This window comes from Triturus cristatus, chromosome 9, assembly GCF_964204655.1.
Source record: "Triturus cristatus chromosome 9, aTriCri1.1, whole genome shotgun sequence".
In the NCBI taxonomy this organism is placed as follows: domain Eukaryota; kingdom Metazoa; phylum Chordata; class Amphibia; order Caudata; family Salamandridae; genus Triturus; species Triturus cristatus.
In genome coordinates, this window is record NC_140592.1 from 670,344,068 (window position 1) to 670,369,370 (window position 25,303).

At 50.7% G+C, this 25,303-nt stretch overlaps 1 protein-coding gene across 1 annotated transcript in view; it reads right to left on the minus strand.

Annotated features, from left to right (window-relative positions):
- Positions 1–936: 936 nt before the first annotated feature.
- KLC2 (kinesin light chain 2) overlaps positions 937–25,303 on the minus strand; it is a 263,961-nt gene continuing 239,594 nt past the window's right edge. The window contains exon 16 of the mRNA XM_085625737.1: positions 937–1,159. Coding sequence (XP_085481863.1) covers positions 1,076–1,159 — 84 coding nt within the window. The 3' untranslated portion in view covers positions 937–1,075. The remainder of the gene's footprint in view (positions 1,160–25,303) is intronic.

Below are 25,303 nucleotides of genomic sequence, written 5' to 3' on the forward strand. Positions count from 1 at the left end.
ATTTTAAGAGATTGAGCGCATGAAGGGCAAAACAAAGGAATTCAAAATCTTGGCTATGGGGAGTTCTGTACCAGACAACCACAGAAAAATAGTTATTGTTCAGCGTAGTGAGACCATTTCAGTGGTACTGACTGCTGGAGCACCCAATGTACAGATTGGTTTGGATGTGATGAGCTAATAACAGAAGCACCAACTTAGTAAAACAGCAACTTCCAGGGAAAACACAGCGAGACAATCCTTAAGATGCAGATAACAACCACACACGTACAGTGAGACTGCATTTGTCCACATAGGGCAAAGCAAGAGGTAGCATTCAACCCACAACACAACTGCTAGAGTGTAGGTGGCTGCTAAACCAGGGGGATGATAACTGAGCACAGGTTTCTTCCAGTCCAGTTATTTAATGCCTCTGGTATATACTACAATTATCTCAAAAGACAGTCCACAAAAGCAGAGACTGCACCCAATCCTGTGACAGGCTGACAGCAATATCAGGATGCCAGTGAATTTTGAAGTCGTCCCTGCTCTCACAAGCACAGTAACCAATAGTGGGTGTTGCCTGGCCAGATGGTGCTGCGAACAGCCTCTTGGCGCTCCAGTCATTTTCTACACTTACAATTTTTGCTGTTTTCAAATGTTAGCAGTAGTCATTCCTCACATTCTTTTTAGTTCTGGCATGGCAGACCGCCATGCAATCAGAAACATGCACTTACATTTCTGAAATGCTGTTATAGTTTGGTGTGCTATAGGCACACATCTAAGCAGCATGCTTGCCATGCGGCGCAACTTTTTCTCATACTATACCTATATATATATATATATATATTTATACATATATGTACACGTGTACCTTTGAAATACTTGAATCTCGGAGCATGAAATGCCAGCTCGAACCGTTAAGGCTGTGCAAAAAATAGAAATAATAAAGACGAGCACTGCACCATTTCTCCGTTAGCTTCAGCATAAAATGATTCCCTCCCGCCATCCCCACTTCGCGATGAGCTAAACATTCAAGTTCAATGCAAAATGTAAAAGCAGCCCATTTCCCACACCCAGAGATGCTGTGTGGGGGGAATCAGCCAATCAGGGAGCTACGTCGAGACAGATCCAGGCTGCTAGCACTCATTCCTCGACTGTCAGACAAGTTGTTACTGGTCGGCTGGAAGAGGAGAAAAGGAGAAAGTAAGAAACAAGAAAATGCATTAAAACTTGAGTGTTAACAAAATGCAGATAACAACTGTAATGAAGGAAACACGTATTTTCATTAGATGCTGGCAGAAAGCTGTTAAACACTAATGCCATTCCTACAAGGCAAGTGTAAATCACTACATTTGCAGTGGGTGAAGTCATTCTGCAGTTCTCATTCCAGCCATCAAGATGTCAAGGTTCAGCTACATGGAAGTACTTGGAAAACGTCAGTGAGTTCCGGTGCAGCAGAAATACAGAAGAGTTGTTAGCATGGCTCCAAGGGGAGCAAAAAGGTCTTGATGTGACACGGAATTATTTTCTGGGATTCTTTTTTTACCAATGAGTAGTCGAAGAACATAGTTCCACTGTTTCATTCAGTAATTCTAGCCATCTAGCATCATAAACAAGTTATTTTTATATATGGCATTCATTGCATGCAGCACCATTAAGGTGAAACATGTTGTCATGATATCAGTGACTCAGGGTAAGGTGATCAACTAATCCAACCGTTGCTCAAGGAAAACGAAGTAAAGCTGCTATATGTGATGTGCCTCTGCTGTGTTGAGGAATACATTCATTTTTTGCTCAACAAATTGCTATCAAGATAAATATATACAGTTAAAAAGTGTAGAAAGGCATGCAATTTTCACTCCATGGTACTTCTTTTAATACTTCGATAACTATGCCTGAAAATAAAATGGCATTGATGACGTTCTGAGTGACACATGGAGGCTTGGCAGGATGGGTAAAGCTCTGCCTCTCGCTCTCTCCGCTTGGTCAACAATCCTTGCTACCTATCTTTCCGCCGCTGTTCCCCGATCTGCCTCTCTACCCTAATCCTTCTTCCTTGACCCATTTACTCCCTCCAGTAAGTCTCCGTCCTTTGGCTCCCTTGTTGCAAGTGCTGTTTTTATTTACTTTCCCCAACTCTGTCACATTTAGCACTCTGGCCCACTCCTTAACTGCTTGCTGGGCCAAGATAAACCTTTGAGGGGACCAAAGTTCTATGCATGTTTTGAACAGGTCCTTCCACATCGAGAGGTAATTTGGTTCTGGCTATCTCTATGTTAATTCTCCATTGAAGTAAACAAACTGTGAATCCATTCTATGTCCTCCAAAATACTCTAGATCCTCATTTTAAAATTGTCATTTGTCAGCAGGGAGAGGGCTGACATGACAATCTCACTGGGTAAGATGAAAAAAGTGTTCCCCTTCGGCCTCTGTGTGTATCAATGCACAAGTAGATGGTGGTTGTCCAGCAGCCTGTCCTCCATCCAAGATCGATAGGGCAGCCTGCCTGTACTCGGGCCGCCCCTCCTCGAAACTAGTTTAACTGGTCAGGAGAGGCGCATGCCTTCACTTCCTTTGAAAATAGGTTTCACTTAGCTTAGTAAAATCCCCACCCCCTTTTCCTTTTGTTGCTCGCTGTTGATTAAAAGCACTGGACATCTGCTTGACTTAGTCTGGAGCCAAGGACATCCACAAAGTCACACATTCCAAGTGACATGGCTGTTACTACCTACAAGAGCAGCACACAAAGACAAGATACAAATATTCTCGATTGGGGGAAAACTTTATGATTTAAATGAAGCAAAACTTAAGTTGCCTTGTGCATCTTGTCTGTACCTCAAAAGTAATAGGAGTGCTGACATTGATTGTGTACATCGAGGAGACCCAGCATACAAGTGTTGGGCTGTGCATTGCAAGGAACCGAATCTCTGCCAATATCTGTTCTAGCAGGCAGGTGCAATCCCCAATTGTTGGAATCACTTTTTTGCTACGAGTAGTATGGAACATGAGGCGCTGGACTGCCCTGTGTGGTAAAGACATGATTCTGGTTACAGTTCCAGATGTCAAGTGTTGAGGACACCGAGCTGCCCAGCAGCCACAGAATCCCTGCCAGCTAACCAGCCTTGTAATAGAAGCAAGACAAAGAGAAAGATTCTACAGGACCCAAGGCAAATGAGATGCAGATGTTCTTCCCCAGAGGTGAGCCTTTATTGTCCCTGCCATCTTTGTGCCCAAAGTGTGCAATATGAACAAATGTTACTTACCTGTAAACCAGGGGTACTCACAAACTTTCTCTCAGGGGCCAAATTCACAGTGTGGTTTGTGGCCGAGGGCCACACTGGTGGGGGCGGGGTCAGTGGCGGAGGGGGCGGGGCTAGCGCAAAAAAAACTGTGTCCATGAGGTTGAACACAGGCCCCTGCAGTGGACGCCTTCGTCCACTGAGCCACCAAACCTGGCATACGCACATCCATATCCATATCCATATCTATCTATCTATCTATCTATCTATCTATCTATCTATCTATCTATCTATCTATCTATCTATCTATCTCCCTCTCCCTCTCCCTCTCTCTCTCTCTCTCTCTCCGTCCCTCTCTCTCTCTGTCCCTCTCTCCCTCTCTCCCTCCGTCTCCCTCTCCCTCCTTCCGTCTCCCTGCCTCCCTCCGTCTCCCTCCCCGTCTCCCTCGGTCTCTCTCCCTCCCTCCATCTCTCTTCCTCCCTCCATCTCCTTCTCCCTCCCTCCGTCTCCCTCCCTCCGTCTCCCTCCATCCCTCCGTCTTCCTCCCTCCCTCCGTCTCCCTCCCTGTCTCCCCGTCTCCCTCTCTCTCCCTCCCTCTCCCACCCTCCGTCTCCCCATCTCCCTCCCTCTCCCTCCCTCCCTCCCTCCCTCTCCCCCTCTCCCTCCATCCCTCCCTCTGTCTCCCTCCCCTCCCTCGGTCTCCCTCCCCTCCCTCCGTCTCCCTCTCTTCCTCCCTCCGTCTCCCTGTCTCCCTCTCCCTCCCTCCGTCCCCCTCTCTCCCTCCATCCCTCTCCATCTCTCCCTCCCTATGTCTCCCTCTGTCTCCCTCCCTTTCTCCCACCCTCCCGATCTCCCCGCCTCCCTCCCTCTCCCTCCATCCATCCATCTCCCTGTCTCCCTCAATCCGTCTCACCCTCCCTCCATCTTTCTTCCTCCGTCTCCCTCCCTCCCTCCGTCTTCCTCCCTCCATCTCCCCTCCATCTCCCTCCCTCCCTCTGTCTCCCCTCTCCCTCCGTCTCCCTCCCTCCATCTCTCTCTCCGTCTCCCTCCCTCCGTCTCCCTCCCTCTGTCTCCCTCCCTCCCTCTCCCCCTCCCTCTGTCTCCCTCCCTCCCTCTCCCTCCCCCTCTCCCTTTCTCCGTCTGTCTCCCTTTCTCCATCTGCCTCTCTCCGTGCCTGTTCCTGTCTCAGCCTCTACCTGCCTCTGCCTGCCTCCTGCCTTTATCTGTCAGTCTGTCACTGTCTATCTATATCTCTCTCTGTCTCTGGGCCTCGGGCTGTGTCTACACGTCCCCGACACCAGCCCATAAACAGCCCCCCTGTGTAATTTAAAGCCAGCTCTCAGACCCTTCTGCCCTCCGTCACCACACCTGGCTCTCACTCCCTGCTGCCCCCGTCACCCTCTGCCATTTCACCCGGCTCTCACTCCTCGCTGGCTCACTCCCGGCTGCCCCCCCCCCTCACCTCACTGGGCACTCTCACCCTGCTGTCCTCTCTGTCACCTCACCCTGCATGTGTGGCAGCCCGGGCTGAGACAGCTTCCCCGGCTCACTGGAGAACTTCACGGGTCTTTAAAAGACCATTTACTTGCAAATGAGGCTTTGTTGTATTTCACCTCTTCTTAGCGCCCCTGCAACATCAAAGCCTCGTTAACAAGCAAAAGGTCTTTTAAAGACCTGTGAAGTGCTCGGGTGCAGGGAAGCTCTCTCATCCTGTGCAGCCAAACACGACGGGGGCCTGTCTCCACTCTTATCCTGGAATCTCCTGACCCCCATAGAGCAGTCTCTCTCGGAGTCCGGCGGAGTTTGCTGACACACTTTTGAAAAAAATAAAAAACCAAGGTACGATGTCTGCATGGTCCGCGGGCCGCCAAGGAAGGCTTGCAGGGCCGCTGGCGGCCCGCGGGCCGTACTCTGGGTACCCCTGCTGTAAACTGTGGTTCTCCAGTATTGGTGTCTTTCATAGATTCACATGCTTGAATATTCCCCGTCGTCGAAGTGGGAGTCCAACGGTATATAAAAAGCAATAAGTGTCATGTATATACATATACATACATAACCACATAATAGCATATACATATCCAAATAAACTTTATATATATAATTCAAAATAACATATCAAGTGAAAATACCATAGGATAGTATAGACACATAGGAAAGCATTGAGAAAAAGAATCACTTTACTGACATATCCTTGTAGTTTTATAGTCCAAACTCTAGCCAATCAGGCGCAAGCACCCTCTAGAACCTCCTCCTCAGAGGCTCAGGCCCTCAGATTTTCGTAGCACAAGAGTGACAAAAGAGTCTAATGAGGAGAAGAGCCTCTGAGGGGAGGAGGGTGGGTCGCATGTGAATCTATGAAAGACACCAATACTGGAGAACCACAGTTTACAGGTAAGTAACATTTGTTCTTCTCCAGTATTGGGGTGTCTTTCATAGATTCACATTCTTGAATAGAATAGTGAGCAGTAAGCAGCAACCGGCTGACAAGGCCGTATTAATATTGCATGAAATACAATGACAATGTATTTAATACGCAATTGAGAATACCCAAGGAGGAGGGAAGTAGCAGAGGCTCACCTTATTTAAACAGATTCCGCAGAACTGCTTGTCCCACAGCCGTGTCCGCTTCATTAATCGACTCCAGGCAGTAGTGCTTTGTGAACGTGTGCCTGCTGGACCACGTAGCTGCCCGGCAAATCTGATGGATGGGTACACCAGCGAACAGGGCAGTGGAAGATGACATTGCTCTCGTAGAATGAGCCCTTACTCCAGAAGAAAGAGGCTTGCCAGCCCTTTGATGGCAAAAGGAGATTTCTGAAGAAATGCAACGGGCAATCGTGGGCTTGGTAACCGACTGTCCTTTACAAGTGCGTCCGTAGGCCACAAACAGCTGATCCGACTTGCGAAAGGATTGTGTTCTGCTGATGTAGAATTTAAGGCACCTCTTTAAGTCCAAAGAGTGTAGACTCTGTTCCGCTGGAGACTGCGGATGCGGGAAAAAAGTTTTCAAGATTACTGGTTCATTGAGATGGAAATCGGATGGTACTTTAGGCATGAAAGCCGGATTAGTGTGGAGAATTACACAGTCTGATCTGAATTGAAGAAACGGAGGTTGTATTGTAAAGGCGTGAATGTCACTGACTCTGCGGGAGGAAGTCAGTGCAAGGAGGAGGGCCACTTTCCATGTTAAGAATTTGAAATCCGCCGAATGGATTGGCTCAAAGGGCGCCTTCATGAGCTGAGCCAATACGATGCTAAGACGCCACGTGGGTGGAGGACACCGAATGGGCGAGAACATTCGGAAGAGACCCTTGAAAAATTGCTGTATTACTCTAGATGAATAGAGAGAGGTCGAGCCGTCCTGCCGAAAGCGAGATATTGCCGCTAGAAAGACCTTTAAAGTAGAGTGTGACAGTCCAGACTGCGCTAACTGCAGGAAGAACGGCAGAATGTGTTCTGGGGAGGCGTGCACTGGATGTATGTGGACCGACACACACCAAAGACAAAATCGCTTCCACTTTAGCTTATAAGTCTTCACTGTGGAGGGCGCCCTCGCCCTAGCTAACACCTCCCTGCAGGCCGGTGGAATGTTCAAATGAGCAAATTCAAGGTGCTCAGGTTCCAAGCCGACAAGCTGAGTGAACTGGAATTCGGATGACATATCCGCCCGTCGTTCATTGTTAGAAGGTCCGGCCTCGGGTGAAGAAGGATGGGTTCGCATTGGGAGAGGAGGAGCAACTCCGAGAACCATGCCTGCCGAGGCCACTGTGGAGCTATGAGGAGCATCTGGCACGGTTGTTGCCGCATCTTCCGCAACACTCGAGGAATCAGAGGGATCGGCGGAAAAGTGTACGCAAATATCCTGTACCAATTTATCGAAAGGGCATTTCCGCACGACCCTTTGTGGGGAAACCAGCTTGCGTAGGACTGGCATTTGCTGTTCTGTGGGGTTGCAAAAAGGTCGATAGTCGGGCGACCCCAAAGGCCCAAGACAAAGTCTAGAGTCGGCTGGTGCAATTCCCACTCGTGGGTCGTTGACGTTGACCGACTGAGTGCATCCGCTAGAATATTGGAAATGCCGGGCAGGTGAACTGCCAGGAGCATAATCCGATGGACTATGGCCCAACTCCAAATCCTCTGAGCCAGTTGGGAAATCAGCGGAGATCTTGTCCCGCCCTGCTTGTTCAGGTAGTGCATGCTGGTGGTGTTGTCCGTCTGAATGAGGACTGACTCTCTGGAGGCGGAAGGATTTCAACGCCAAGAAAATGGCCATCAGCTCCAATCTGTTGATGTGCCAGGAACGCTGAACCATTGTCCACTTGCCCTTGACGGATAAATCTTGAAGATGTCCGCCCCATCCTTCCATGGATGCATCCGTGGTAAGAACGAGCTCAGAGGCTGTCGTCAGAAAAGATGTTCCCGCTGCGATGTTGGAAGGACGAGTCCACCAATGCAGCGCCTGAGCCATGCGGGCTGTCACCCCGAGCTGGTCGTTGAAGGAACCGGAGACCTGACGCCACTGCTTGTCCAATTCCTCCTGAATGGTACGACTCCTCAGTCTGCAATGTGGGATCAAAGCGATGCAGGACGACGCCATCCCCAGAAAGGACTTTAATATGCAGACTGAAACTGACTGCTTTGCTGCGATGGAGCTTGCGAGCTGTCGAATTCATGTTTGCCGTTCTGCAGAGGTAAAGGCCATAGCCCTGCTCGTATCGATGGTAGCGCCGAGAAAGGTCTTGTACAGAGCTGGCGTGAGCTGAGACTTTTGCAAGTTGATCGACAAGCCCAGAGACTGAAACAGAGTGAGACAGCGCTGAGTATCGAGGGCCACTTGGTGGGAGGATTGAGATTTGATGAGCCAATCGTCCAAATACGGGAATATTTGTATGCGCGTTAGTCTCAAATGGGCCACCACCGGGGCTAGGATCTTTGTGAAGACCCGCGGAGCCGAGCGGAGGCCGAAGGGCAGGACCTTGAATTGGAAATCCCTGTGACCTACACGAAAACGTAAGTATTTCCTGTGGCGTGGAATTATGGGCACATGGAAGTAAGCATCCTGAAGGTCGATTGTCGTCATGAAATCGCCCTGAGAGAAGAATTGAAGGATGTCCTTTAGCGTGAGCATGCGGAATGATTGGTCCTTGAGAAATTTGTTGAGAGACCTTAGGTCGAGGATGGGGCGCCACTCCCCAGATTTCTTTAGTATGAGGAAAAAACAGGAATAGAACCCCAACCCCTTTTGTGATTTCGGAACCACTTCGATGGCCCCTTTTTTGAGCATTATCTGGATTTGGTTGAAAAGTTTTTTGAGGTGAGCAGGAGGAGGTCCGGATGGAGAGGTGTGTGGGGAACCTTTACAAACTCTAGGGCATGGCCCCTTGAAATAATGTCAAAAACCCAGCGGTCCGAAGTGATTGAGGACCAATTCGAAAAGAACTGGGAGATTCGTCCTCCAACTGGAGAAATGGAAAAACTGGAAAGAGGGGACCCTTGATGTACACAGTCATTGTTTTTTGGAAGAGTTTCCCCTGTAATTGGATCTTCCTCTATAAGATTTGCCAGACTGCTGCCTGTAAGACTGCTGTGGCTGTGAGGAATAACGTTGTTGTCCTTGGTTGTAGGAGCGGTACTGGGAAGAAGACCCACAAAAGGAAGAGGAGGTGCCGCGGCCGCGCGCACCCCGAAAGGGCTGCTTCCGGAACTGGAGAGTGCCGAGGGAGCGAGCCGTCTCCGTGTCCTTCTTGATGGCTTGCAAAGCGTCCTCCACATGCTGGCCGAACAAAGATTCTCTGTCATACGGCATGTCCAGAATCTTGGCCTGGACCTCCTGACGGAACGAGGTGGAACGAAGCCAACCCCGTCGTCTTAAAACAGCCGCTCCAGCCAATTGACGAAAACCCGTGGAGGCAATGTCGACGGAGCAGTCAATGATTTCGCAGGATGCCCTCTCACCCTCTTGCAGGATCTTTAGAGCGTCCGCTCTAGAGTCTTCCGGGATAAGCTTAACCAAAGCTGCCATGTCCGACCACATTTGTCAATCGTAACGACCAAGGATGGCCAAAGAATTTGCTGCTCGGACTGTTGTTGAAGCCATGGTCGAAAACGTTTTGCCAATGGCATCCAGGCGGCGGCCGTCACAATCCGGAGGAGACTAAAGCGGAGACGATGGATTTTTGGAGCGACGTTGCGCCGCCTGGGTGATCACCGAGTCTGGCTTAGGCTGAGACACTAAGCAAGCTGGAGAAGAGTCCAGGGCCTTGTACTTCTTCTCCAGTCGCAGGAGCACTGCCGGGATGGAGTTAGGCGTTTTCATTAGCTTAATGCCCTCGTTCCAGATAAAGTCTATAATGGGCACGGCCCGTACCTGTTTCTGCGGCTGGGACTTGAAGTCGTACAGAAAGCAGTCCTCCTCCCTAACCACCATGGGAAGGTGAAAACGTTGAGCCGCCCTTTCCATCAGTTAATGGAATCCTGTTATGTCGACAGGTGGTGAATTCACTGGCGATGTTGGAGGTGATGCGGGCAAATTGATTTCATAGTCATCCCAGTCCGCCATAGAGTCTTCATCATGAAGCTCTCCCTCCTCCGTATCCAGATTATCCACAACCTCATCTGTTGCAGGGGGAACCAATGCAGGTGCAGATGGTGTCGGCATCGTTGGCAACACAGGAGTAGACGGAACGGCAGATGGCGTCTCACGTGGAGAACTATGAGAGGAAGCCGGAAATGCGACGATTGTAGTCTTCCAACATAAATTGAAGGTTGGAGATGAGCGACAAAGGGAGCTGCGCAATAGGAACTGTGCAGGGGGATGTTGCTCCTGCTTCTGACAGTAATAGCCCTGCGAATAGTCATCCTCCTCAAAATCTTGGCATTTAATATGAAGCTCAGAAGGACTACGAGCATCTCGAAAAGAGGACTGAACATCGTCATCAGAATCCGAAATTTCCTCATCAACCGAGGGGAATAGCTGATGAGGTGGCCGAGTGACCGGTGGCATCATGACAGAGTCCAGCACAGCATGGCGACGCTGCAGCAAGGAGTTGTCCACCGACCCTGGCGCTGGTGTAGACATTGGCACCAGAATTTGACACCTCCATCGTCGAGGCGAACGTCGACGAAGTTGCCGTCGACTAGGCTGCCGCCGACGCCGTCGACGAGGGTGCCGTCGACTAAGCTCGCGCCGACGAGACTGTCGTCGACGACGAGCCCGCCGATGACGACGCCGTCGACGATGCTGTTAGCGTCGGCGGCGATGACTTCTTCTTTTTGTTCTTTATTATCGTCGACGAAGCTTTAGACGTCGACGGAAGCGCCAGCTTCCTAGTCGTCGACGAAAAAGATAGTGGAATCGTCGACGAAATAGTCTTTAGGGAAACGCACACCACTGTCGACGGTGAAAACGTCGACGAAGTCGTCGTCGATGACGCAGGATATCTGCTCGACACCGTCGTCACCGAGGTTGATGAAGTGGCAGATCTCATCGACGGAGGGGCCGTCGACGGGCCCGTAGACGGTTTTGCGCATTTTTGACTAGAAACATGCGCTGACGGAGTCAGAGACGCCTGAGAGCTAGGTCTCGGGGACGCTGGCGTAGTAACAGAGACTTGGCCTGCAGACACTTCCTCAAGATGAAGTCTCTTCTTTTTCAAAAAGGGAGACGGCAAGTCCTGAACACTACTACGCTTGGAGGAGACTCCTGTTCGAACAGAGGCCACACTTCTACAAATTTTACAGTTGGCCACCTTATGGTCAGGGTAAAGACAATAGATACATTTTTCATGAGGGTCCTCAGAAAAAGTCTTAACTTCCCACAAGATGAACAGGGACGGAAAATAGACTTCTTACTTGAAGACATGATGAGAAAAACTCAAACCAGACCAAAGACTGAGCAGAGCTCAGGGAGACTCCCTTCACACGACGTGCGGTAGAAAATCTGAGGGCCTGAGCCTCTGAGGAGAAGGTTCTAGAGGGTGCTTGCGCCTGATTGGCTAGAGTTTGGACTATAAAACGACAAGGATATGTCAGTAAAGTGATTCTTTTTCTCAATGCTTTCCTATGTGTCTATACTATCCTATGGTATTTTCACTTGATATGTTTATTTTGATATGTATATGCTATTATGTGGTTATGTATGTATATGTATATACATGACACTTATTGCTTTTTATATACCGTGGGACTCCCACTTCGACGACGGGGAATATTCAAGCATGTGAATCTATGAAAAACACCCCAATACTGGAGAAATACCCATGTCCAGCCCCGGAATGACCACATCATCTCACATTTTCACATCCCAGGTGTGGAGTTGGGTTCATCTGGCCATAGCGGGCCACCCGGTTTCTCAAACCATTTTAACCATCTCTTTAGCTACTATGCTTCTGGAGGTATCAATACTGATTTCAACTGGGCTCCTATACCTAAAGATGTGAGATCCCGTGAGAGACATCAGGCCAGTAGGTTGGCTCAGCCACTGAAAAAACTTGATCATCTTGCAGTTTGAGATGTGGGTCATAAAGGTTTGGTGGTCACGGGGGATGCCATGGCGAGTTGTATCTTATAACTATATCTGCTTAGTCTTGATGGATTCATAGGTTTAAATTAAGACAAACTGATGCATCTATTGAGAAGGCAAAAACATGGCTCACTTTACTGAAAGCAAGCGCAAAGGATTGCCTGTCCAAACACAACTTTAGCTTCTGTCCTTAAGATTAAGATGGTATGGCTTGATGAAAGAGGGACACTCCTTCCAAGTGGGGACTTTACAAATATTTAGCAGTAAAACTCTGGTGAATAGTGCAGCTGCTGTAGAAATAGTTCTATTAAACTACTGCTGTACCAAGACATCAACTAACTGGCTTACATGTGGAAGAAGACAATGCACACTACGATCTATCTCCCTGCTTTGAAGAAAGTTGCCCTTTAAAACCACTAAGAGATGGCCAGAAAAATAATCTTTGTCTCTATATAAACAAGAATTTGAGGCAAGCGCTAACATCTAAGGAGCATAGCATTTATTCTGCTGATATGGCTTGGCTATGAAAAACAAATACGAAGTCACACCTTTATCGAGCTGCAAGTCTAGAGGGACCACAAGTATGATCTTGGGTATAGTAGTAATCACTTTATCTTTGAAAATGAAGACAATACTTGAGTTTTCTGGAGGACGCTGGCACCAACAGCACAATCATTTTCTAAGAGTAATTTATTTTCCACATTAGGGATAAGCTCAATGAGTGTGTGTGTGGGGGGGGGGACTTGAGGGTGGCTATTAGTTTCAATGAGACTGTATGGATTTTCTAAGAAGTAGGTATCCACATTAGTTGAAATGCTTTGAAGAAGCAAGCAGATGCAGACCTTGCTTAGTACACTAGTGCCAAAAGTATTTCCATTTCCCTTTATAGATTTTGGTAGTTGAAAAGTCCCTGGTGGTTGTGAGATTCTTCCAAAAGTCAAGAGGAATGCCCACATACCCAAACTCAAGATTCCTTCGGGTGTCTTTGATGCCCATAGGCCTGGCGAAGGACCTGGATGGAGCACAGACACAGACAACGCAGAAGACTGGCAGGATGAACAGGAGCAGCAGAAGTCTTCCAGATGCAGTCTTGGTTCCCAAAGCTAAGTCCAACAAAGTCCAAAGTGTCCAGATGGTAGAAGTAGAAGTGGTTTTGGATCTGAATCTTGTCCCACAACGAACCTGAAGAGCCATCCACAGGTAAGCCCTTAAGTACTCTAAGGAAAGGGTTGGGACGATTCAGGGGTCCCTCCCAGAGGAGGGGCTGGACAGAGGGGAGGATACTGCCATATCCTTTGTACAGTTTTGCGCCAGTGGGGGAGCCAATGGCTTACTAAACTGGTTTCAACTGGAGTAAGCAAGGAGGGACCAAATGTGCCCATCAAAGCAGTCTGGTGACGCTGGCAAGCACCCCCACCCCAGCCCAATGCACCAAGTCCTGTCTGGGAGGTAGTCACACATCCCTGTAACAGGAAAACTAGTGTTCTATCTTTCCCTGCTCCAGGCTGGCTCAGCAGCAGGAGGGCAGAATTCCAACATGTTTTATACCATACATGACCGGTTTCGGTGCAGCCAATATATAGTTAGACATCTCGTAATTGACCTGATGTCCATTTTATGTATAAAATGGCTAACCACACTTACAAACCCTGGAGAATGGGCTCCTGGGTTTGTAAAGTGTGTCCTGCTCATGCAGGGCATCCTCACACTTATAACCAAGCACCCTGCATTCAGGGTTGAAAGGCCTGCCTTGGGGTGACTTATAGGTTTTAAGTGCAGTGACCTCCGATGTAAGGAAACTTATTTCTGTTGTGAGTGGTGCTAGCACCAGCTCACACAGGCTGCAATGGCAGGCCTGTAGTCACAGTTTGAGTTGTCTCTCATGGGTGGCATAATACATGCTGCAGGCCATGGGAGACCCCTGGTGTACCTATGCCTTGGGTACCTTAGTACCATACACTAGGTAATTAGAAGGGTACACCAATAGCCAATTAGGAAGGTACCAAAGTACTTACTATGGTTAAATTTAGGGTGAAAGAATAGTGACTGGGGTCCAGATTAGCAGGAATTCCTGTAGGTCGAGAATCAGTAGTTAAGTAGAAGGAGGATGCTGTTCCTCCAGAAGAGGCAAAAAAAAAAAAAACAGAGGGAGACATGAGAAGCTGTCGGTTGTGACCAGGAAGGGAGCAGATCATTTGGATACGGCGATCCGAGTGATCAGAAGTGGTTGCCCTTACACACCCAGATAGGTGTCATGCTTCATCATTGGGCTGCTCCACTGCAATGCCTAACAGACCCCTCGAGGAGGCTCTTTATTAGAGATATTGTGATTTTTGAGTGCACATGAGCATGTAGTGAGTGTAGGATGGTGTGCTAGGTGATTTAAAATAGTCTAAGGAGTACAGAGAACGTTTTAATGAGGTGGTCAGGAGTAAAAACAAGGGCGCTGTCACATGAGCCAATGAAACTTGACAGCTTCAAGATACGTGACGATGGGTCAACATTTTTTATGCCTTATGGCCAAACTGGATCTTAAGTACTTCTTCAGGACCAAATAGTTGATGCCTACAATACACCTGTTTGGGAGTAGAGGTGTGCAAAGTGAATGTGCATAAACAAAAAGTGTTCACTGTACCTGCTGCAGTACAGGACATCAAAGTTCAGACCCTATTAGGGTAGTAACTGTGCCCCTTATGTATGAGCAGAGACCTTGCTTAGCTGCAGAGATAAAGTGGTCCCACACAGTAATCTTTCCCATGACCTACCATCATCTTCCGGCCTCCAGGCAGATACAGTTGACCCATTTTGATTGGGCTTATCTTGAACCTGTCAAGGTTCATTAGCTCCTGTGACAGCGCCCTTGTTTTTAATCCTGTCAAGGGGACCACCTCATTAAAACCATTCTCTGTACCCCTTACGAGTAATTTAAATCACCTAGCACATCACCCTACACTCCCTACATCCTCACTTGCACTCATCATTACGGCTTGAAAATCAGAAGATCTCTGATGAAGAGCTCCCTTGAGGGGCCCGTTGGGCATTGCAGCGCCGGCTCCAAAAGGAACAGCCCAATGATGCAGCATGACACCCATCTAGGTGTGTGAGGGCAATCACGTCTGATCACTCGGATTCCAGGATCCAATCGATCAGCTCCTTTCCTGGTCCCGACCAATAGCTTCTCATCTCTCCCTCTTTTTGCCTCATCTGGAGGAACCGCATCCTTCTTCTGCTTAGCAAAGACATTTAAGGAGCATGGGTGCTGGACTTTCTAACCAGCTCCTATTCTCTCTCTCGATTTACGGTTGAGAATCAATCACCACCCCACTATATTCTTATTCATCATAAAAGAATCTAAAGTAGAAACCCAAGATTCTCTGGGTCTTGGGAGCTTTTTTTGATTGCTCCCTTGAAAAGGAGGAACAGGATGTCCCTCTGCAGCTCTTGAAGGTGCAAGTTACATTCATTTACTGAGGGGTGACCGGGTGTTTTTTGATAAATGTAAGCATGTGCCTTCAATCCATGATTTTTGCACTGAGCAGATGGTAAATATTTTCTTTGATTAAGGATCAAATTCGAGCCGCCCCCCCCCCCCCCCCCTTTCCAAAGAGAATCTCTCCATCAAATGGAATGTCTGGAATTCTGGTTTGCACTTCAGAGTGGAAAGAGGTCGATTTAAATCACCATTGTGTCATTAGTACTGCAGCTGCTGAATGTGCATGCCTGCATTTGTCCTATTCAAGGACACATCTATGATTGCTGCCACAGCTCACAGCTCTCACTTCTTTTCCAATAATGTTTTTTTTTTTTTAAACAGATTTTATTTGCCAAAATATCACATATGGCGCAGATCTCTGAACCCCAGAGACACCTGCCGCATGCAAGATGCAAAAATTGAATTTGACAATTTCACGTAAAAATTAGGAGAAAATGAAAGGAGATGCAAATAGAATCAAACCCTTAAAACAACAACCCGCACCCCCACCCCGCGCACTGCCATCTATTCCAGAGCAACATATTACTTACACAAACTGCCATTGTACAATATAAGACATCATCAGCCATGTAAAAATCGTCCTACCCAGGGGCAACAAACAAATCACAAATAAAAACAAAATAAAAGGAAACAAACTGCATGAGGTATAGAGGTCACCCTGGGTCCCGACTCCGGTCTCCCGGGGGCGGCTCAAGCTCCAAGCCTCAATAGTCACACCAGCGCCTCCAGATCTTGCAGTGCTTCCGGGGACATCCCCTGGCCTCAAATACCGGGATCTCCAGGCCCATACAAAAATCTAGACCGTTTTTCCATGCGGAGATCGAGGGAGCGACCGCTGCCTTCCAGGCCCTAGCTATGTCCCTTTTTGCCAAGGTAAGCCCCAGAAGCATAAGATGGCGTTTATAGATGTTGCCCCCAATCCCTTCCATCACATACAGGAGGACTAGCTTCGGCAAGTTGGGGAGCTCCCAGCCCAGCACTTCAGAGAGACAGGCCTGCACCCCCCTCCAGAATCTTGCTAGTGCCGTGCAGTGCCAGATGGTAGGCAACAGGGTCCCGTCCTCATGATTACATCTGAGACACACCGGAGAAGCCACCAAGCCCGCCCTCCAGAGCCTGACCCTAGTATAATAAACTCTATGGAGGTACTTGAATTGAATGAGCCGTAGGCTCATTGCGATGGCTGCCCCACACGGAGATGCCAGAGCCTCTGTACAGTCTTCCTCTTCCATCTGACCCACATCACCCTCCCAAGCCTCCCGTAAGCGCTGCAGTGAAGGGGAAAAGTGTGTAACCAGGGGCTGGTAGATTTTGGAGATCTTATGGTCAAGGAGGTCCCCCATAAATACTTTGGCTTCTACCAGGCTGAACTCCGGCAGGGACTCCAAGTCCTCCAAGCTGGGAGAGATAGCGTGCCTGAACTGTAAGAATTTAAAAAAAAATGGGTTTTCGGCATCTGAAAGTCTTTCTGGATGTCCTGAAAGGATTTTAGGATCGAACTCCGCGTAACGTCTCCCAGGGGGAGATCCCAATATTATCCCAATCGCGGAACCCATGTAGGGATGCCAGTAGTGGGAAGCGACCATTATGCCAAAGTGGGGTCTCCCGAGTCAGTCTGTTCCACCAACCTGTCTTCCGTAACGCCTGCCTCCAGATTTGAAAGACAATCCGCGTGGCAGACAGTAGCGAGCGTCTCAGCGGGGCGGAGTAAAGAATCGTATGTAGTGTGTGATCCCCCATGCACCGTCGCTCAACTGCATAGGCCGGGTCCGTCCTGTCCCCGTACCACCACTCGTTTAAAACGAGCAGATGTGATGCCATATAATAAGACCAAATATCCGAAGTTGCCAGTCCCCCTCAATATGTAGATTGAAAACAGGTCCGTAACGCCACCCTACCATCCCAGAGGAACTGGCCCAAGGCCGCATTCACCTGGCGAAACCACCGCAGGGGAATCAGATAAGGATGATTATGCAGTTGATACAAAAGGCGCGGGAGCGAGACCATTTTAAAAATGGCTGACCGGCAATAAATAGATAAGGGCATGCGAGACCAGGTCTTGATATCCTCAGATACAGAGCTATGCGATCGGACAATCAGCGTGCCCATTCAAAACCGGACACCTGAGCGTCCATCCTCACCCAAGCGGCCAGGGGCTCCATTGCTAAGGCAAATAAATAGGGGGATAATGGACACCCCTGCCTGGTACCCCTCCCAATGGTAAATGTGGAGGAAACAAAGCCCGCAACTCGCACCGACGCCGTTAAGTCCGTGTACAGCAGGGTTAAATATGACATAAATCAGGGTCCGAAGTTCAGATGTCGCAGGAGAGCAAATAGTTAAACCCAGCTTGAAGAATCAAAGGCCCTATCCATGTCTGCCAACAGGAGCGCTGCCCGTACCCCGAGTCCCTGAACCGTCGCCACCGTAACATGAACCCGTCGAATATTGTAGCGGGTCGTCCGTTGGGGTATAAACCCAGCCTGATCCAGATGTACGAGGAGGCTATGTGGGGCCGGAGACGATTCGCTAATGCCTTGGCCAGTATCTTGGCCTCGACGTTCAGAAGGGAGATGGGGCGATACGAGGCGTGGTGCTCGGGTGGTCTGCCGGGCTTGTGAAAGACTACTACCTCCGCATGTCTCCAGTTACCGGGCAGTCTCCCCCGGTCCCTGGCCTCCTCCACCACCCTGCGATAGTGGGGCCCCAATTGCAGAAAGTATTTTCTGAAGAATCCGCTCGGGAAGCCGTTCAGGCCAGGAGCCCTGCCAGGGTTTAGGTCCCCCAGGGCCGCCCCCAATACCTCCTCTGTAAGTGGGCATTCCAACTCCTCTCGTACTTCATCTGAGAGCGCCTTAGGCGGGAGGTCGTCTAAAACACGACCAATGACTTCCGCTGACAGGCTTTCCGTAGGAGTGTACAATTTGGCGTAATATTCAGCAAAACTACCAGCAATAGCTGACGCATCAGAAAAGGGTAACCCCTCCGGCCCCACAATACCTGGTAGAACCTGGGGGCGAAGAGACCCCTGACATAACCTATGCAACAGCTTACCAGATTTATCGCCCCACTGATCGATCCTGCTACGGGTAGCCAACCACGCCCGATGAGCCTCGTCTAGGAGAATATGAGAGTATTCCTGTTGTGCCAACAGCAATCGGTGTCGAGCATGTCTCCCTCCCTCTTACCCACTATGCGCCTCCAGCTCAAGGATTGCAGCCTCCGCCCGTACCAGGGCCTTTCTTCGCAATTTACAGGATGCTACACAGAAATAAATGTCCAGCCCACGAATAGTGGGCTTCATCATTTCCCAGAGGGTCGCTGCCCCCCGAACCGAACCTTCTTTAATCGCCAATTACTGATCTATGGCATCCTCCAGCTGTTCCCTATAATCCTCCTTTTGGAGATTCCAGGCCGAGAGACGCCACTGGAAGGGCTCACCGGCCCCACCGGCCCATATAGTTGGGGCCACTGGTAAGTGATCTGAAAGTCCAGTGGGAGAATATTAGCTGCCACCACCCTGCAATTAATTGCCCTTGGGACAAATAGTCAAGGCGGGAGAAGGAGTCATGAACCGCCGAAAGATAAGTGTAGCCCTGTGTCGTACCATGCAGCCTACGCCAGAGGTCGACCCAATCGAGACTAGGGAATATAATTTAGTAGGATGTCGGACATCCAGTTGACCCCCCGACCTCCATCGATCCCTGGCCATATCCATCCTGTCGTTCCAGTCACCACCAACAACCACCAGGCCCTCGGGTATGTCTGCCCATATGGTCATAATTTTCTCCGCCAGCCCCAGGACAGAGGCGGGGAGGCATAAACGCTCCCTAGGATTAAGGTATCTCCACCCACCGTATCCAGCACAAACAGGTATCTGCCCTGTATATCCCCCCACGACTTAACGTGTGTATGCAACCCTGCGATGCATTAGAATAGCCCCGGGAACCCCTAACAAAACCTGAGTGAAAGACATGAACATATCCAAAGCGCTGGAAACACAACGCCTTAGTCACCATGAGGTGAGTCTCCTGCAGCATCAAAACGTTAGCGTTGGCGCACTTGGCCAACTTCAAAATAGCCCCCCGTTTGATCTTGTCGAGCGCCCCTCAAACATTCCAGCTGAGGACCCGGAGGAGCCCAGTGACCTCCTGTGTACTATCAGTCATTCCTACCCTGCGCAGGCCCCATGTACCTCAATGGCATCAGCAACAAACCTCCGTACAGACTGACAAGCTCCGGAACTCTAATGGACAGTGCAATAACACAACAAACCCCCCCCCACCCTGTACCTCAAGAATAGTGAAGTACCTGTCGCAGCAGGCAGAGCAGGCTGACCAAAACAGGAAGTCCCACCCCTCACCCGCCAATGGATCCCCAGTTCACAGCCCATGGTCAGCTGGCCTTCTCTCCGTACGTAGAGCCCCACGGAGAGACCGGCCTTCGTATGCGCTTCTCCGGTTTAAGTTGAAGAGATTACACAATCATCCTGCGATCAGTCCGGCGAAACATGTCTGGAAGTCGACCCCTCACGTACCGAAGCACCAGCAGACTGGGACCGACGCCTGGACTTTGAACGCCTGCCACATCTCCCCCTCGGCTTAAGTTGATTCCGGACAATCCCACTTGAGGAGGAGTCGGACTCCCTCCCTGGTGGCGTATGGGGACGCAGCCGCACAGTCTCGTCAGTCCATAGGAACACTTCCTCTGGTGTATCAAAGAAGTGGGTGCGGGACTGGTACACCACACGCAGCCTCGCTGGATAAAGCAAGGCATAGGGGAGTTTAAGCTCCCGGAGGCGGGCCTTGGCAGCCAGGAAAGACTGCTGCCGCTGCTGCACCAGTTTCGTGTAATCCGGAAAGATCAGTATGCGGGAGCTGTTGAATAGCAACGGCTCCTTGGCTTGGGCCTGTTTCAGGATAACGTCCCAATCATGATAATTGAGAAGCCTTGCAATGATAGGCCTCGGGCGGGCTCCCGGTGGGGGCTTCTGCATCAGGGCCCTATGTGCACGTTGCACCACAAAACATCTCGACAACTCCCCAGGGGGGAGCAAGCACTCGAGCCATTCTGTAAGAAACCGTTCCATGTTCCCACTCTCGCAGCCCTCTGGGAAGCCAACGAAGCGCAGGTTGTTGCGCCGCGCTCTCCCTTCAACATCCTCCACACTCGATGCAAGGCCCCGTTTCGCGGTCTCGAGAGAAGATACCCTTTGCTGCAGAGACCCTCGTCTCAGTCTCTGTAATACGGGCAACTGTGTTCCGCAAGTCCTGACGCAGCAGCATTACGTCGGACCGACCGCCCCGATTTTCGCCTCTAGGGCATCCCTGGGCTGGGTGATGGCTGCCAGGAGGGCAGCATTGTCAGGCACCGCGCCCTGCCACCCCCCCATCGCTGCTGCCTGGCTTGTCTCTCGTCATGATGGCCCGCTCACCGCTGCCGACCCAGAGGCAGGGGTCACGAACGATAAATGCACCTGTGTGAGAAAGTGCCATCTTTCTTGCATGGTATGCCCCCACTTTTTGCTGAATTGCTGATGTACTTTGAGTGTGCCCTGGGATTCTGCCAGTCAGGTACCCAGGGCCTGTGTTCCTTCCCTAAAACTGCATTAAAGCCTAAACCCAATTGGCATCTCTGGCCACATGTCAGCCCCTAGTAAATGGTACCCTAGGTACCCAGGGTCCTGTGACCAGAGAAGACCCCTAAGGGCTGCAGCACTTATTGTTTAGAGGCCCTGTACCCTGTGCCCTGACACACACACACACACACACAAACTTCCTTTGCAGGCTGAGTGTCTTGGTGCAGAACAAAACAGTCAACATGGCACACATCCCTGTGTGCCATGCCCACAAACACACTGCCCTGGCATACCTCAGTCACCCCTCTAGCTGGGTGCCCTATGCCAGTGGTGTGGGTACAGGTGCATGAGCCCTGCACCCCTACAGTACCCAGGTCCATTCCTGGGCACTGTAAGTGCAGTGCTGCCATTAAGAGTATATTGTGCTGGGAAATCGTCATCACGAACTCCACAGCACCATGATGGCTACAGTAAAGACTGAGAAGTTTAGTATAGAACTTCTCAGCACATTAAACCCACACTGATGCCAGTGTGAGATTTAATGTAGAATGCACGACAGAGGGAAACTTAGAGTTGCCCCCTGAAACTAACAAATAACCTGTGTCCTGACTGAGAGGCTACATAGGCTGCCACCCAGCAGATATGTTGCTGGACCACTGGTTAGAGAGCAGTCTGCTCTCGTGCGTCTGCAACAATGCACATCCTGAGCGAGGTGCTAGGCCTCCTCTCCCAGGAGGGGCAGGGGAAGCTTCAAAGGCACACCGCCTTTGTGAGCTTCTCCAGGCCACTTGCTGTACTCAGCAACTGTCCCCCACCAGTTCTGACCCCCCACTCTGGCGGGAAGATCGGCAGGAAAAACCCAAGTGAGGAAAGGGGTGTGCCAGGTTCTGCCAACCCCACCCCTCAGGTGGGGGAGGCAAGGTGAAGCACAACTCCGGGCTCTCACCACCTTGAGGATGGGGAGCCCTACCCAATCAGTACTAGGCTCCTGCCCCCCTCCCACTGGAGAGTGGCAGGCTAGGGGGTGTACCCACCCCTGGGAAGGGACCCATTGGTCCCTGACCTTTACCTACCTTTATTATTTAGTATTTAGGGGCACCCTGAACCTTCCTTCCTCAGATCCCGATTCCAAAACAAGAAGAAGAACAAGAAGAAAGAAGATCTGCCATGCAGCTGCTAACAAGAGGACGACACCAACTGACTTGGCCCCAGCCCTACAGGCCTGTCGACCCTCGAACCTGCTCCTGCTAAACCCCGGCGTCTCCAGTGGTCAGCAACCTCAAAAACCCCGGAGGACCGGACTGCCTTGCGCCTCTAAAAGACTGGGACTCCCACGAGCAGTGGATCTGTTCAAACGAGCAACAACCCCTGATGCCAAGCCAGGAACCGCGAATCCAGCCAACTCTGCACCCGCCGAGTCCGGCCGGTGCCTGAGTGAACAAAGACCACGAGAACATCCCCCCGGCGACTGTGACCAAGAATCCAGCACCCAAGGACCCTCCTCGACACTCCCGATGGTGCCTGCAGCCTCAACTCCGGGGACCCCCCCAACCGCGACCAGCAGAGGGTAAGATTTCCCAACGCCAAAAGACACCCCTGCACCCGGCGCCCTGCGGCCCCCTGTGCCCAACTACTGGGTGCCTACCTAACCTACAGCTCCCCAACTTACCTCTTGAAGTGGTGGTCGCACCTGAAGAATCTCCGACCCAGAGCTTGCAGCCTTTGTTCGTCTTGCAGCTTTCCCACTGAAATACATTGAGCGCCCGACGGCTCAAAAGCACCCTGCACCCAGCCGCCCGAGTGCTCCTGGAAGTGCAGCATCTGTTCTATTTCACTTCCCCACTTGCCCTGTGTAAGTGACCAGGAGCTCAGCTCCCACAGCCGCGTGGCGTGCCTGCAAGCAGCCACCAACCAAAGACCCCCTACTCCCCATAGGCTAACATTGGGCCTACTCTCTCTGCACCTGGCTGCCCCTGTGCCGCTGAGGGTGTAACAACTGTACCTACCTGACCATGGGAGACCCCCGAGTCTATCCCCAGAACCTTACCTCTGCTAGTCGAGTACTTAACTGAAAGCCGATAACTCACTTTTTCTCCATAGGGTAACATTGACTGATTTTCACTTGGAATTTCTTCTAAGTGTCGAGTTTTGAAACTTTGAAATATTCACTAAAAATCACCCGATAAACGAAAACGAAATTACTCACCTGTTATCAGTAGAGATCTCAGTGCTGGATCTTTGTGCCCAGCACTGACCCTACAAAGCAATTACAACTGTGATATTCCGATAACCAAACTTTTCTCCATAGGATAACATTGCCTGGTTTTTGCCAGAAATTCTTCTGTGTCGATTTTTGAAACATACAGATATTCCTTAAAAATCGCCTGTATAACAAAAACAAATTCTTTCAACTGTTTACAGGAGATGCACCTGGGCTGAATCCAGGATCCAGCCCTGAGTAAGAAAAACCTATGCAAAGTAATTGATATTGCGTTTACTTTAAAATTCCCATTGAGCTCAATGTTATAATTGTGTTTAACTTGTGTTGCCTATTGCAACAACTGTAACTATTGCATTTAAAAGTCTATTGCTATTTGAAAGTATTCAACTAGAGCATCTCATTCTGAGAAAGTATTTTTATACCTACTTGTGGTTATAAAATAAAACAACTATATATTTTTATATACGAAACAATTGGCCTAGAGTTCAGTTCTTGAGTGTGTGAGACCAATTGCTGACTGAGTGTGTACAACAAATGCTTTACACTGTCCTTTTATACTGCCTTACTGCTCAACCAAGCTACCACTTTAGAGAGTAAGGTTATATCTAACTTTAACCTCTGCCAAACCTCTGGGGACTGTAGACTGTGCACACTGAACCTTACTTTGGTGCAGTATATACAGAGCCACTTTCTTACAACGAAGTGGCAGGCGGGCAAAAAAATCACAGTCAAGCATAGCCAGGCAATGCGCAATACCTCGGCCCCAACAGCTTCACGCTCGGCGACACCAGGGACCCAACAACACACCCTGCGGCAAAGCAGACGGAATCCAGGACACTACACACCGGTCCATGCAACCCAATGTCCCACCGAAAGGGGCCCTCAGCGTGACCCCTCAAGGCTTCCCTTGTGCGCACTCCCCCCCTGCGGCCCGGCAAGATCGCCGAACCCCCTGCAGAGAATCACAAGAAGAAATGGAGAGGGGGGGGGGGGGGGAAGAGGTCGGAGCCCAGAGATGTACAAGGGGGTGCGGGCCCCAGCCAACCAACGGTACGGAAAGGTCACAAATGCTTTAGTGGGCCTCTCTCACAGCCCGACCAGACCACCGCCACTCAGCAATGCAACTCCAGGACAGCGGCCGGCCGACCGTGCCACGCACACCCCACAGCACCTCAACACCGCGGCCTGATACGGCCACCGAGCCACGCAACACCCCCCCACCAGAGTCCTCGATACCAGGGGGCTGCTCGCCCCCTGCGGCGCCCCCCGACAGAGCCCGGCCGATCGCCGGTGTCCGATAGATGAAGGGGGAAGGGAGGAAGATGGCAAAGCAGTGGGCACTAGCCCAACAATACGCCGGCAGGCCGCCTCTCAGTGCCTCCCCGCGCCCTTAGGCCCCCAGGGTCCCCCTCGATGTGAGATGTCTATGCACTCTCCTCCCCCCTGTGGCCCGACAAGATGGCCGAGCCCCCAGCCAACCTGTGCATAGGGCGGGGGGGCAGGGGGGGGAAGAGGAGCCAGGGCCCAGGGATGATGGGGGGCGCGGGCCACTGCCAGGCTTCACATCCAAGAGGCACAATGGTACTCATGTGTCCCAGCCGACCGCTGGGACAGAAGGTTCCAAGCATTACAAAGGGCCCCCTTCACCTGCGGTATCTGGTCGGACTACCGCTGCGCAGAGACGCAGCACCAAGATGGCGGCCAGCCAACCGCGTGGCATCCTCTCCTCAATGTCGGGCCGCCGAGCCGCACTGCGCCTCCGTAGGAGACCTCGAGGCTGGGGGGGCAGCCAATACCCGGGAAAGTATTTCTGCCCCGCCATCACCGGCCGGGGCTCCAGCGAACTATAGTGCGCGGCTTGCCAACACCGCCGCTGCCGCGTCTCCCTCCAGGCACCGCACAGCAGTCTCAGGGCACTCCGCGATGTCAGAGCCAGCCCAGGCGCTGGTCCGCAGTGTCCGATTGACACGGAGCTGCTCAGGGGTCGCAGTAGTGACCGGAGAGGCAGCATATCTTCAGGATGATGGTGAGGCTGGACGGAGCGGTCTCCGCTCACGTCCGCCATGATGGCTCGCTAAGCCACGCCCAACCCAATAATGGTTTTGACTTTGTTTTTTCCAGGCTTAGGGATGCTGAGATTAACCAGATGAGAAACTCTGTACCTCATTGATCAGTCTCATTATCCCACAATGGTTAGGACATTGCTTTACTAGATGGATGTTACAACCATGGAGCTGACCCTTCGTCCTAGATTGTCCATATGGTTTCCATA